Below are 15,377 nucleotides of genomic sequence, written 5' to 3'. Positions count from 1 at the left end.
GTGGGTCCCCATCTTACCCTTTCCCAAATCCACTGTTTGGCATGGCTATTCATTCCATATCGCTTCACTATCCTTGGGAACAGTGAGGGTTGCTGTTACACACATACAATTTGGGTCAGGCAGGGCCAATTATAAAATGTTTCTTTGTAAAAAGTCCGCCTGTGTGTATTTGAATTTGAATTGTAAGGTAGAAGCATCAATTAAATGACTAGTAGTTGAAAGTTAATTTGATTATATAATGAACTGATTGTTGGATCAGGAACTATTTGGTTTCAGACGTTTCCGACAGAACAATAGGCTACTTTACAAGTCCATATTGGAACAGTTCTGTTAGCTATCAGTTAAGGATTTGCATGAATCACAACTTGGCCTTTTGGCTTTTGATGCTCATCCTTATATTTTGAATCAACGATATCTCATAATGCCAAATTGTTCCCAGTGGAAATCACAGTGTTCAAATGTAGTGTTCCAATTTCTGATCCATGTCATTAGGAACAAGGCATCTGGCGGATGGTGCAATTGGTAAAATGCACTCCCCAGTTGCATCTTCAGTAATTTATTTAACATATGTTTATTTCATGTTTTAATCCTTTCTATACTCAGATTCGGATTCTATACTCGGATACCGCATCACCGGTTCCTCGCTCCCCTCCATTGAGTCTGTCCAAAGCAAGCGCTGTCTGCGGAGGGCGCTCAGCATCGCCAAGGACTGCTCTCACCCCAACCATGGACTGTTTACCCTCCTACCATCCGGGAGGCGCTACAGGTCTCTCCGTTGCCGAACCAGCAGGTCGAGGAACAGCTTCTTTCCGGCGGCTGTCACTCTACTCAACAACGTACCTCGGTGACTGCCAATCACCACCCCCCTCCCCGGACACTTATTATTATTTATTCAAATCGTTTGCTATGTCGCTCTTCCAGGGAGATGCTAAATGCATTTTGTTGTCTCTGTACTGTACACTGACAATGACAATTAAAATTGAATCTGAATCTGAATCTGATTTTGGAGATGGGACACTCAGGGAGATGAGCATATGGAGGAAGGGAAATAAGCATGGTGATGGGATGGGGGGGGGGGGGGGAGAATGTGTGGAGAGGCAGAGAAGAGGGAAGGGGGGTGGGAGTTATCCCCTACACTGTATGCTCATCTCCCAACCCAGAGACCTCATTTCCCTGTTAGAACCCTTCCGCTCTTCCGATCATCCCTTTCTTGTTCCTCAGCTCCACCCATATAGCCTCACTAGACGAACCATCCGTAATGTCATATCTGAACACTGCCGTGACATCCTCCTTAACCAACAAAGCAACCCCCCTCTTTTTCCCTCACCCCTGTCTCTCCTGAAGCATCCCGTACCCCGGAACATTGAGCTGCCAGTCCCGCCCCCCCCCCCCCCCCCCCCCCCCTAACCAGGGTTCCAGTCATGGCTACAACATCCCAATCGCTCGTACCTATCCATGCCCTGATTTAAACATGCAGTTTAAACCAACCCTCCTTCCTCGCTCTCCGCCTTTCACCTGCCTATTCTGTCCACTAACCTTTCCCGCACCACCCTCCATACCAACTTGTATCCTCTCACTTGCCATTGTCATGTATAAGATCCCACCCCCCTGCCAATCTGGTTTAACCCCTCCCGTGTAGCATTAGCAAACCTGCCCGCTAGGATATTGGTCCCCCTCCAGTTAAGGTGCACCCCGTCCCTTTTGTACAGGTCACTCCTGCCCCGGAAGAGATCACAATGATCCAAAAATCTGAATCCCTACCCCCTGCACCAACCCCTCAGTAACACATTCATCCCCCGATCTTTCTGTTCTTACCTTCACTAGCACGAGGTACTGGAAGCAATCCTGAGATCACTACCCTGCAGGTCCTGCCTTTCAGTCTTCTACCCAATTCCGTAAATTCTTGTTGCAGAACCTCCTTCCTCTTCCGACCTATATCATTCATGCCAACATGCACAACAACCTCCGGCTGCTCCCGCAGAATCTCCTCTGACAATGGAGTCTCCCACCACAATGGCTCTGCCTGGCCTCACTCTTCCCCATTGAGCCTCAGCACCAGGGTTGGAATCACAGCCCTGGCTACCACTCAATCTTGTTGCGTCGTCCGCTCCCAAGAGGGTGTACCTGTTTTCTGCACTCCACGTTTACTCCTACAGTCACCCAGCTGCTGCTCCAGTTCCCCAACACATGCAGTACAGCTGCACCTGGCCACAATTTCTGCAGCTGTACTTTAGTTTTCAGAAGCACTAGTAGTGTCCCCGACTTCCCACATCCTGCAGGAAACACACTGCACCAACTTGCCTGCCATTTCTTCAATGGACAAATATTGAATAAAATATTACTTTATAAATAACTGAATAATGTATTCACATCAAGAAAAGATCAAACATACTGCAACCACACGCAGGACAGAAAGCGTTGAAGAACAGTACATCATCCCACCACCACAGCAGTTTCTGGGCAATGTGTGGCTTTACTTTTCAGAACTTTATTGAGACAGTATTTCCATATCTGCATTTGCTTCAGACCATTTTTAGTGAGCCTTTGATAAGTTGCCACACATGAGGCTGCTAAAGAAGATGAGAGCCCATGGTATCAGTGGGAAGATACTAGCATGGATAGCAGGTTGGCTCAATGGCAGAAGGCAAAGAGTGGCAATAAAGGGGGCTTTTTCTGGTTGGCTGCCAGTAACTAGCGGAGTTCCGCAGGGGTCGGTGCTGGGGCCACTATTCTTTGCGTTGTATATGAATGATTTGGATAAAGGAATTAAAAGCTTTGTTGCCAAGTTTGCATAAGATACGAACATAGGTGGAGGAACAGGTAGTGTAGAGATAGTAGGAATAAAGGCATGGACTATTTTCCAAATGGGGAGAGAGTTCAGAAATCAGAGGAGCAAAGGGACTTGGAAGTGCTGGTGCAGGATTTCCAAAAAAGTAAATTTGCAAGTCAAATCGATAGTAAGGAAGACAAATGCAATGCCAGCATTTATATCGAGGGGACTAGAATATAAAAACATGTAAAATATGTAATGCTGAAGTTTTATAAGGTATTGGTCGGACTGTATTGGAGTATTGTAAGCTGTTTTGGGTCCCATATCTGAGGAAGGATGTGCTGGCATTGGACAAGGTCCACAGGTTTACGAGAATGATCCCAGGTTAGGTTATTATTAGTTTAATATACGATGAGCATGAGATGGTGCTGGATCTGTACTCGCTGGAGTTTAGAAGGATGAGGGGAGGGGTGGTATTGAAACTTATCGAATAGTGAAAGACCTGGATAGAGTGGATGCGGTGAGGATGTTTCCACTCGCATGAAAGTCTAGGACAAGAATAAAAGGATCCTTTAGAAAGGAGATGAGGATGAATTTCTTGAGTCAGAGGGTGGTGAATCTGTGGAATTAATTGCAACAGAAAGCTGCGGTGGTCAAGTCAATAGATATTTAAGGCAGAGATTGACGGATTCTTGATTAGAAAGGGTGTCATGGGTTAAGGGTAGAAGGTTGGAGAATTGGATTGAGAGGGAAAGATAGATCAACCATGATTGAATGGTGAAGTCGACGATGGGCCAAATGGCCTAATTCTGCTCCGAGACCTTATGACCATTTTTGTCGATCGATGCTTCTGGTAGGCGAGAGGCTGTGAAGAATTGCATGGCTAGTACACCAGAAGATCGGTGTAAACCATGAGGAGTAGAAATGACCAAAAGACTCAAACAAAGCTGAATAAATGTGGCAGACAACAATGAGATGTGATTGTTGGCCCCTTAATCATTCAATCCCACTGCAATTTTCATGCAGTGTGACAGGAAAGGCTTGGGCATTTTCAGTCTTTGTGGGATTGGGATGGGGGAGGGAAGATGCTTACTTTGTTAGTATGTTCTTAGAATCCACATTTTCCATAATTCTGCATCAAATTCTCAATTGAATTTGAAAACTTCCTCGACAAATATATGTTCAACTAAAGGAAGTCAAGTCAAGTCAAGTCAAGTCAAGTCAAGGAAAAACAATATGTTGCAAATTCACAGAGAAGACATTACCCTCGCAATGTTTCAATTGGTTTGCATTGATGTTGAAAAAATACAAAAGGCGAACAGCAAATCATTTAATATCTAGAATGATGATTCCACAGGTGCAAAGTTCACTGTGGGGATATTTGACAACAACTGACAGAAATCTAATGGAAATTGATGACAAAATCAGGCGCACACACCTTAGACACACAACATGGGTAAATATATCTGAAACTACACATGAAAATAGTATGGAATAGGGACACGTTATTTGCTTGGGAGAGCGGAGAGCCATGAGAAATAGAATGGAGAGTGAAGTTACATCAGTTGCACTTAGTTGCTTTACCTTTCTGCTGAGGTCTGCGATTGGAAAGGCCCTGCAATGTAAATCGCTTTTTAGCAAGAGATGAACGGTCAAGGTTATGACTGGAAGGAACATCAGCTAGGAAAGAGGAAGAGGAAGAAATAAGGAGGCAAACTGAAATATCCATCAGTGTACAATACATGACTTTTCCCAGTTGACTCATTCTTATACATTTCTCAAGCATTTCTTAATCCCTTTCAGACCAATAAATCAGCAACCGCTGAACAATCAATAGTCAACAATTTATTTGTCACATATGCAACTGCAAGATGAAATTATTTTTGCATATACACATGCAAGAAAAATGTATATGTAAAGTTTGGTAAGGACGGATCAATATAATTCACATTTTGTTCATTTGTTTAATTTTATCTCACTCATTGATTCAAAGAAAAAACATGAAAGAACATATAGATCGTAAGTGAGCTGTAAACAAATGGAGATTACCCTTTTAGACTAACGACTGGAGCCTTGTGGAAATATCACCAATTATCAACTTTTGGCTACTAAAGTAAACCCACATTTTTACAGTTAGATATTCAATTGATATCACCATAATGTTTTATGGTGAGAATGTACATATGACGTGCCAGCTTCACTACTCAGTACAGTTAGAGAAAGTTCAGGTTTATCTTTAGAAACCTGCACAAGTTTTAAAACCACAATATCAGCCAGAATGGGGGGGAGAGGGGGAGGAAGGTCTGTGAAAAGGGAGCTTCAGTTTTACACCTTGTTTCCATCGGAGCCTTACTGATTATGAACTTGTGTTCATTGCAGTACTGTGGTTGGGACATTCGAAAGAGTTTGATAGAACTACCACCAATTGATGCATCACAGATCACACTACACTAATGGAACCCAAACGGATATTAAGCTGGGACTGAGCAAGAAAACATATTCAGATGTTACATGAGGAACTTTGAGGAAGTGAAAGGAGATGTTTAGAAAGGTGAAGAATTGCTGTTAACTTTCCCTTCCTCTTTTCCTTTTTTCCCACTTCCAATTTCTTCTTAGTTTAGTAATACAGTGCAGAAACAGGCCCTCCAGCCACCGAGTCCGCACCGACCAGCGATCCCTGCACATTAACACTATCCGACACACACTGGGACAATTTACACAGACACCAAGTCCATTAACCTACAAGCCTGTACGCCTTTATCCACGTGGTCACGGGGAGAACGTACAAACTCCTTACAGACAGCACCCGTAGTCGAGATCGGACTCTGGTCTCTGGGGCTGCAAGTGCCGTAAGGCAGCAACTACGACTGCACCACCTTCTCTCTCTTCCTAACATACCTTCTGCTAGCTTTCTCTGCAGCCAACAAGTAATACTGTCCCTTCAAAATATGGAACTCCGACATGAGAAGTTCCATATTTTGAAGGGACAGTATTACTTGTCGTTTCGCCGAACACCTCCGCTCGGTCCGCAATAACCAAGCTGACCTCCCGGTGGCTCAGCACTTCAACTCCCCCTCCCACTCCGTCTCCGACCTCTCTGTCCTGGGTCTCCTCCATGGCCACAGCGAGCAGCACCGGAAATTGGAGGAACAGCACCTCATATTCCATTTGGGGAGTCTGCACCCCGGGGGCATGAACATCGAATTCTCCCAATTTTGTTAGTCCTTGCTGTCTCCTCCCCTTCCTCAGCCCCCCTGCTGTCTCCTCCCATCCCCCAGCCTTCTGGCTACTCCTCCTTTTCCCTTCCTTGTCCCCACCCACCCCCGCCCCCGATCAGTCTGAAGAAGGGTTTCGGCCCGAAACGTTGCCTATTTCCTTCGCTCCATAGATGCTGCTGCACCCGCTGAGTTTCTCCAGCTTTTTTGTGTAACTGTCCCTTCTATTGTTTACAGCCCACTGCAAACTAGGAGCTGAGCAACAACATCCAATGTCAGGCAGCAAAACTAACCTCCAGGGACACCTGAAAGCTTCTTTGTCCGCATATGCTGCCTGACCTGCTGAGTGTTTCCAACATTTTCTCTTTTTATTTCAGTGTTTTCAGTTCTTCTGATTTTGAACACGCACGAGAGACTCAGGAGCTGAAATGCTCTGATCACCAATCATGATTTTTATAGTCACCCTGCCAGGGTTACTCAACACTCGCTAACATTTTAGATCAATTTCCTCATGTCGGAGTTCCATATTTTGATTGATTAGTTGAATATAATTTCAGCATTCGGGAAATTGTTGTAAAATAACAATGAAGACCACTGGACCATATACACAGAGTGTGTTGATACTGGGCCAGTCTGAATCAGGATTCTGAAGGTTAGCTTCAATCAACGCACAGCTCAACTTAGCTCTTTCAATGGGACAATGGTAGAAGAAGTGAGCAGGAAATGCAGGAATAGATGTACATTTCATACGTTTCTTTGTGCTTGTTATCTTTTGAGACACTTCCATAGAACATAGAACAGTACAGTCCTTCCTTCCACAATGTCTTTCCCGAACACGATGCTGATACCGTTACTTATCTAGCTGCACATAACCCATATTCCTCCACTTCATCATATTTCTATCCAATAGTCTTTTAAATGCCACTAATGTACCTGCTACAACCACTACCCCCAGCAGCACACACCAGGCACTCACTACCCTCTGTGTAAAAAAATATATCTCCTTTAAACTTGCCTCTCTCACCTTAAACCTATGCCCTCTAGTATTTGATTTTTCCATCCATTCAGGGAAAAAGATTATGACTGTCTACCCGAACTATTCCTCTCATAAGTTTGTATATTTCTATCAGGTCTCCCCGCAACCACCGGTGTTCCAGAGAAAACAATCCAAGTGTGTCCAACCTCTCCCGCTAGTAATACTCCCCTAATCCTGGTATCTATCCGGTAAACCACCTCTGCACCCTCTCCAAAGCTTCCACATCCTTCCTGTAATGGGGAGATCAGAACTGCACAAAATACATAAAACACCAAAGTCTTAAAGCCCTGTCCCACGGTGCGAGTTCATTCAAGACCTCTCCCGAGTTTAAAAAATATCAAACTCGTGGTAAGCACGCAGAATGAAGGTAGTGGGTACGTCGAAGCTCGGGGACGTCTCTTAGCGCTAACGGCAGGTACTCGGGAAGACTCGGTAATGGCAGGTAAACACGGGAAGACTCGTGAAGATTTTTCAACATGATGAAAAATGTCCACAAGAGCCCCGAGTACCGACGAGTGGCCATTACCGTAAATCTCAGAGTTCGAATCATGGCAAACTCAGGAGAACTGTTGGAATGAACTCGTACCATGGGACAGGGATATTAAAAAGCCGCATGATGACTTCCTTACTCTTATACTCAATGCCCCGACCTATGAAAGCACGTATCTAATAACCCCAAGATCATTCGGTGCATTATTACTGTTAAGGGTCATCTCATTCATTGTGTATTTTCCTCTAACATTTGACCTCCCACTGTGCAACACCTCACACTTGCTCAGATTAGCTCCATCTGCCATTTCTCCACCCATTTCTGTAGCTGATCTATATCCTGCTGTATACCTTGACAGCCTTCCTCACAGTCCATGACTCCAGCAATCTTGGTGTCATCTGCAAACTTACTAACCAACCCATCTACATGTACGTCAAAATCATTTGTATATATCACAAACAACAGCAGTCCCGGCACCGATTCCTGCGGAACTCCACTGGCCACAGGCCTCCAGCCTGAACATTGTCCTTCCATCACAACCTGTCTTCCAATAGAATAAATCATAGCTGGACAAATTATCAGGAGTTAATAAAAACTATATAGTTAATCGCAGTCATGGAGTCATACAACATGGAGACAGATCTTTGACCCAGGTGCCTGTTTATACTAGACCAGGAATGAACCCCTCACCTTCCACACCATGACATTTCAGGTGCTAAAAGAATCCAGAGCATGAAACAATACAGCACAGGAAAAGGCCATTTGGCCCATTATGTTTGTACCAATCATGATGCCAAATGAACTAATATCTTCTGTGTGTGTGTGTGTGTCATCCATATGCCCCCATTCCATACATATTGAGGTTCCCCTCTGCTTCCACTACCACCTCCGGCAATACGTTCCATAAAAATGATGACTCTACGTGCAAAAACCTGCCTTGCACCTCTCCTTTAATCTCCCCCTGCCACACTTTAAAGCTTTGCCCTCTTGTATTTCATCTTCACCCTGGGGAAAAGGTTCTGATTGTCTACCTTATCTCCAGTGATGGAAATGGGTTTTAGGAGCTCGGGGTACTGCCAGGGCATGGAGTATAAGAGCGAGTAGGTCATGGTGCAGCTTTATAAGGTCAGTGTGGCTGAGGTTGGGAAGGAGGGGGGGATTTTTTTATGTGTGCTCATACCCATGTAAGAGTACAAGGATACATTACTTGTACTTGTGTATTATGTATTTTGTGTGTTTTGTTTATTGTGCATTTATAAATATAGTTTATTGTGTATTATATGTCATAGTTGCTTTCTTGCATCTCTCTCTCAGACAGACAAAAGCAATGATCATAGAGTGGAATAGATGACATTTCGGATCGAGACCCTTCTTCAGACTGACAGTCAAGGGAAAGGGAAACAGGAGATATAGGCATATCTTCCATTCATTTGTCATTAGTACCATCCATATCTCTTGTTCCTCTTTCCCCTGACTCAGTCTGAAGAAGGGTCTCAGCCCGAAATGTCATCTGTTCCACTCTATGATCGTTGCTTTCGTCCGTCTCTCCGCTTGTTCGCTCGCCCTTGGATTAAGTAGCACAGGATAAAGCTGTGAATTCACACCATTCCCCTCCCATTCCCAATCTGGCCTTTCTGTCCTGGGCCTCCTCCGTTGTCAGAGTGAGGCCCAGTGCAAATTGGAGGAACATCAGCAAGTATTTTGCAGCTTTGGTTAGGCCACATTTGGAATATTGTGTGTAGTTCTACAGGAAGATGTGGAGGCTTTGGAGAGGGTGCAGAATAGATTTATCTTCATCCCCCCACCCCTCCCCTTCCTCTTTCAGCGACACTCTGCCTCTATTCATTTCTCTTGGCCTCCCTTAGGTGCTACACTCTCTTATCTCCCTCGGCCGCTCTGTGTCTTTCTCCCATTAAGGGCATGCCACCCCCACCCCACCCCCCCCCCCCCCCCCCCCCCCCCCACCCCCCCCCCCCCCCCCCCCCCCCCCCCCCCCCCCCCCCCCCCCCCCCCCCCCCTCCCCTTCTATTCTCACTACTTCAGTTCACTACCCTGTTACTCCTTGTGCGATCATTGTCAAGTATTGCCTGATAATCTTGTTGCCCGGACCAATGTCTATCTAATATTATTAATATTGCTTCGTGAAGAGGCGAGATTGTTGTGGAGTACAAGGCAACACACGACTCCTCCCATGTCAACTCGAATATGATTTAAAGAACTGTGGTTTCCTGCAGTAAAGGTTAGAGCGTTTGAATTCCGTTCCCCATCTCACATCGCTAGCGGCTTCACTCAGTCGTGGGCGCGGGTACTTGGCTATTTCGTTAATCTCTTTAATGAGCACGCATATTCCGAGTGCCTACAAACGCAGTGCATGCAGAGTCAAAATAATTGTCCAAAGTCTCTGCATCCTTCCTGTAATGGGGTAACTAAAGCTGCACGCAATGCTCCAAATGCAATCAAACCAAAGTCTTATAAAGCTGCAACATGACCTACTCACTCTAATACTCCATGCCCTGGCAGATGATGGCAAGAATACCATATGTCTTTTTTACCACTATCTATTTGCGTTGCCACTACTGGACTCCTCGGTCAGTGGGGTTTTCCACTGGTCTGGCAATGAGCAGATGACCAAGTTCCAGATGGCTTGCACCATGGCAGACGTCTTCAGACTCCCCAATGCCCACCTGCGCCTGGTAAGTGTGTGTGGGTGGGGGGGGGAGGCTAGAGTGGCTGAGTGGCCTCTGGCATCCTGCTTCCAACGCTCTGATACCTGGAACTGAAAAGGATTTGCACATAGAACTGAAGACACATAAATATACATTACATAAAACATTTAAAAAAGCCAATGCCAAAAAATTTTCACAGGCATACATCTGCTTCTCAATGGCTTCCTTTCTGCCGGTGTTGTGCTCAACCCATATTACCGTTCGCAGGAGTTCCCACGGTACCCGCAAGAGTCATTACGGATATCGCACTGGCATCTGCGTTCATACAATGTTGCAACGCTGCTCAAGTCACTCTTGGAGAAATTCAAAAATGTTTGAATTTTCTCCCGACCTTAACAAGTTACACGACTGCCTGCCGTTAGCGCCACGGAGGTCCCCGGTGGTCCACGAATGCCGTACTGTTATCGCAGGAGGTTCCCACGATGTTAAGTCTTGTTAAGTCTTGCTTCAGGTCGCACCGTGAGAAAGAGCCATCAGAGAGCTATGGACTTGGACCCCAAGATCTCACTGTACATCAATACTATGAAGGACACAAAGTGCTGGAGTAACTCAGCAGGTCATGCACCATGGATACGTCATCTTTCAGGTCGAGACCATTCTTTAGATGCTACAGTTTATACCCAACCAAAATCTTAATACTATTATGGGTCTTGCAATTAACTGTATACATTCCCCTTACATTTAACCTCCTAAGGTACAACAGCTCATACCTGCCTAGATTAAACACCATCTGCCTTTCTCCCCTCCCCCCCCCCCCCCCAACTCATAATAGACAGGGATCCTGTGCGGAGCTACAGGAGATAAGCAGGGTCCTCAATGAATACTTCTCCTCTGTTTTTACCACAAAGAAAAATTTGAAGACTGGGGAACTTGGAACAGTTAATGGAGATGACTTGAGGACAGTCAGTGTTATGGTCGGGTTGGGAGATTGCAACCTTCACATGGTCCACCCCGTTTCAACGAATGCAATCAACCTGGCGTGCACAAACAGAAGATCAAACAGAACAAGTTGTCTTACAACTTTAGGCTGTGGAGGATGGCTAATGTTATGCCTCTAAGTAGGAAAATCCGCGAGGAAAAACATGGAAACTATAGAGCAGTGAGCCTACAGCTGCATTTAGTCATGTTTAATTTAGTTTAGTTTATTGTCACGTGTACTGAGATACAGTGAAAAGCTTTTGTTGCTGTGATAGGCAAGTTAATGGAAAGGATTCCGAGGGATAAGATGCATATGCATTGGGATAGGCAGGGGCTGGTTGGTAATAGTCAGTATGGTTTTGTACATGGAAGATTATGTCTTACAAATCCAAATACGTTTTTTGAAGGAGTAACAAAAGGTTTGACGAGGGTATCTGTTTACTAGTCTGAGAATAAATTTTCTGATTGGGTCTGCCGAAGATTTCATTTTAATTGTTGATATTCTATTGATATTTACAAAAGAAAAAGATGTCCGATGATCCAATTGTGGGACATAAATGCAAAATGTCATACTGTATGTTAATAATTGACAGCTAATCTATGGGTTCACTCTTTCTCAAATGGCCTCCATTGCAATGAGTGGCATGAATTCTAGGTCCACTGTCTGAAGAAGGGTCTCGACCCAAAACGTCACCCATTCTTTCTCTCATAGAAACATAGAAACATAGAAAATAGGTGCAGGAGAAGGCCATTCGGCCTTTCAATTCGTTGTCATCATGACTGATCGTCCCCTATCAATAACCCGTGCCTGCCTTCTCCCCATATCCCTTGACTCCACTAGCCCCTAGAGCTCTATCTAACTCTCTCTTAAATCCAACCAGTGACTTGGCCTCCACTGCCCTCTGTGGCAGAGAATTCCATAAATTCACAACTCTCTGGGTGAAAACATTTTTTTCTCACCTCAGTCTTAAATGACCTCCCCTTTATTCTAATACTGTGGCCCCTGGTTCTGGACTCACCCAACATTGGGAACATTTTGCCTGCATCTAGCTTATCCAGTCCTTTTATAATTTTATATATTTCTATAAGATCCCCCTCATCCGTCTAAACTCCAGTGAATACAAGCTTAGTCTTTTCAATCTTTCCTCATATGACAGTCCCACCATCCCAGGGATCAATCTCGTGAACCTACGCTGCACTGCCTCAATCACAAGGATGTCCTTCCTCAAATTAGGAGACCAAAACTATACAAAATACAGGTGCACAACCTTTTATCCGAAGATCCAAATAACGAAAACCTCCGAATAGCAGACATTTTTTCAGTCCTTGAAGAAAGGTCTTTGAAAACGTTCACCGAGGGCGGCCCGCAGACGTGACAGCGGAACCTCCGGTCGGTCCTCGAAGAAAGGGGAACTAAATCCCCATTCATAAAAGAGAAGGTGAGGGTATATTGCGCGGGAGGGTTAATAATTGACAATATGCTGCTGTCTGCCCGCTGAGTTAAAAAGTTCCCACGGTAGACTCACGATACACAGTCTTGCGTGGGAACTTTTTAACTCAGCGGGCAGGGAGCAGCAGATTGTCGCTCCCTTCAGTTTCACCCCACCTACACCCCTCTGCTTCCCGGCCATGTGTGTGACCCCTTCCCTCCCCAGCTCCCCGCCCATTGCACCGGCGTGAGGGCTTTGCACTGTCTTCATGTCGGCGATGCCAGCATACAATGCCAGTCACCGGAGACGTCAGGACCAACGGGGCACCGACCCCCAGGCCCACTGCAAGCACGGAGATCCCAGAGACCCACAGCCAGCAGCAGCCCAGCCCCATTCCAACTCCAGAGGAAAACCGCTAACTAGTGGGAGACATCAGGACCACCAGAAGCCACTCCCCGATGGGCCGCAACGGCGACAAGTGGCAGTTCGCCCACAGCCCGAGCTGTGCCCCCTCATCGGGACACCGACCCCCAGGCCCACTGCAAGCACGGAGATCCCAGATCAGCAACTCCAGCCCAGCCCCACTCCAACTCCAGAGGAACACGCTCCCCGTAGGGGCAGAAGCTGATGGTGTGCAAGGTACGTCTTGTTCTTGGGGTCGCGCAGCTCGGGCTGTGGGCGAACTGCCACTTGTCGCCGTAGCGGCCCATCGGGGAGCGGATTCCTCTGGAGTTGGAGGGGGAGGGGGATATTGTGCTGTTTGATCGCCCCCTGCTATCCCAGGGACAGGGAGACAGGACGTTCACCGAGGGCGGCCCGCAGAGGTGACAGCGGAACCTCCGGTCGGTCCTCGATGAAAGGGGAACTAAATCCCCATTCATAAAAGAGAAGGTGAGGGTACATTGCGCGGGAGAGTAGGAATCCCAAGACAAAGTTGAGTGAGCGTTCACCGATGGTGGCCCGCAGAGGTGACAGCGGAACCTCCGGTCGGTCCTGGAAAAAAGGGGAACTAAATCCACCTCATAAAAGAGAAGTGGAGGGTATATTGCGCGGGAGGGTATATCGCCTACCTGGAAGAAACCAGACATTTTTTCCAGGATGTCGTCTGCACACCAAAGCTCACGTTTGGCGCCAAACGCACGTCGCCTCTGCTGCACACGGATATAAGAGTGTGAAAATGTCGCCTAAGGGCATGTAGCCCCGCTAGGGTGACATGAGTGCGGGAGGTGATTCAATGCTGCGGTCACATTTACAAATTCAGGAATTCATTCAACACACTGCATTTCATACAGACATTTATTCTGTAAGAAAAAACTACATTGAAGACTCAAACTCGCGACCGAGGAACTGCCGGGATCAAGGCGCAAACTCGCGACCTTGCGGATATGAGCCGAGCACTCTACCACTGAGCCAGCCATTAAAATCTACGCTAAAAAATTTCCATTCCAAAGGCCGACAAATTCCGAATTACGAAAAGTGTCTGGTCCCAAGGCTGTCGGATAAAAGGTTGTGCACCTGTACTCCAGATGTGGTCTCACCAGAGCGCAATACAACTGCAGAAGAACCTCTTTACTCCTATACTGAAATCCTCTTGTTATGAAGGCCAACATTCCATTAGCTTTCTTCACTGCCTGCTGTACCTGTAAGCCAACTTTCAGTGACCGGTGTACAAGGATGCCCAGGTCTCGCTGCACCTCCCCCTTAGCTAACCTAACCCCATTGAGATAATAATCTGCCCCCTTATTTTTGCCGCCAAAGTGGATAACCTCACATTTATCTATATTATACTGCATCTGCCACGCATCTGCCCACTCACTAAACCTGTCCAGGTCACCCTGCAACCTCCTAACATCCCCTTCACAGCTCACACTGCCACCCAGCTTTGTTTCATCTGCAAGCTTGCTAGTGTTGCTCCTAATTCCCTCTTCCAAATCATTAATATATATGGTAAACAGTTGCGGCCCCAACATCGAGCCTTGCGGCACTCCACTCGCCACTGTCTGCCATTCTGAAAAGGACCCGTTCACTCCTACTCTTTGCTTCCTGTCTGCCAACCAATTTTCTATCCATGTCAACACCCTACCCCCAATACCATGCGCTCTAATTTTAGTCACCAGTCTCCCCTGCGGGATCTTAACAAAGGCTTTCTGAAAGTCTAGATACACTACATCCACTGGCACCCCTTCATCTATTTTACTTGTCATATCTTCAAAAAATTCCAGGAGATTAGTCAAGCATGATTTCCATTTCATAAATCCATGTTGACTTGGACTAATCCTTTTACTGCTACCCAAATGCCCCATTATTAACTCTTTAATAATTAACTCCAGCATCTAACCCACCACCGAAGTCAGGCTAACTGGTCTGTAATTCCCCGTTTTCTCTCTCACTCCTTTCTTGAAAAGTGTGATAACATTAGCTATCCTCCGATCCACAGGAACTGATCCTGAATCTATTGAACATTGGAAAATGATCACCAATGCGTCCATTATTTCTAGAGCCACCTCCCTGAGGACCCTGGGATGTAGACCATCAGGCCCAGGGGATTTATCATCCTTCAGACCCAATACTATTTCTTGCCTAATGAAAATTTCTTTCAATTCCTCTACCCCCTTAGATCCTCTGTCCTCCAGTACATCTGGGAGATTGTTGGTGTCTTCCTTAGTGAAGACAGATCTCTCCGGAGATGCTGCCTGTCCCGCTGAGTTAGTCCAGCTTTGTGTGTCTATCTTTGGTTTAAACCAGCATCTGCAGTTCATTCCTACATTGTAATATTATAGATCCCTGCATAT

The 15,377-nt window shown here is 45.9% G+C and overlaps 1 protein-coding gene across 3 annotated transcripts in view; it reads right to left on the bottom strand.

The window, feature by feature from the left end:
* The window catches only part of mcf2l2 (MCF.2 cell line derived transforming sequence-like 2), a 369,326-nt gene that overhangs the window by 39,159 nt on the left and 314,790 nt on the right, over positions 1–15,377 (bottom strand). For 2 of the 3 annotated variants that reach the window (XM_055645379.1, XM_055645377.1), the window contains exon 27: positions 4,355–4,450. The exons of the other annotated variant lie outside the window; for it this stretch is intronic. In XM_055645379.1, coding sequence (XP_055501354.1) covers positions 4,355–4,450 — 96 coding nt within the window. The remainder of the gene's footprint in view (positions 1–4,354; positions 4,451–15,377) is intronic. 3 annotated transcript variants of the gene reach the window in all.

Source organism: Leucoraja erinacea, chromosome 14 (genome assembly GCF_028641065.1).
Source record: "Leucoraja erinacea ecotype New England chromosome 14, Leri_hhj_1, whole genome shotgun sequence".
NCBI lineage: Eukaryota > Metazoa > Chordata > Chondrichthyes > Rajiformes > Rajidae > Leucoraja > Leucoraja erinaceus.
The sequence above is the reverse complement of the archived record's forward strand: the minus strand, read 5'-3'. Positions and strand labels throughout refer to the sequence as shown.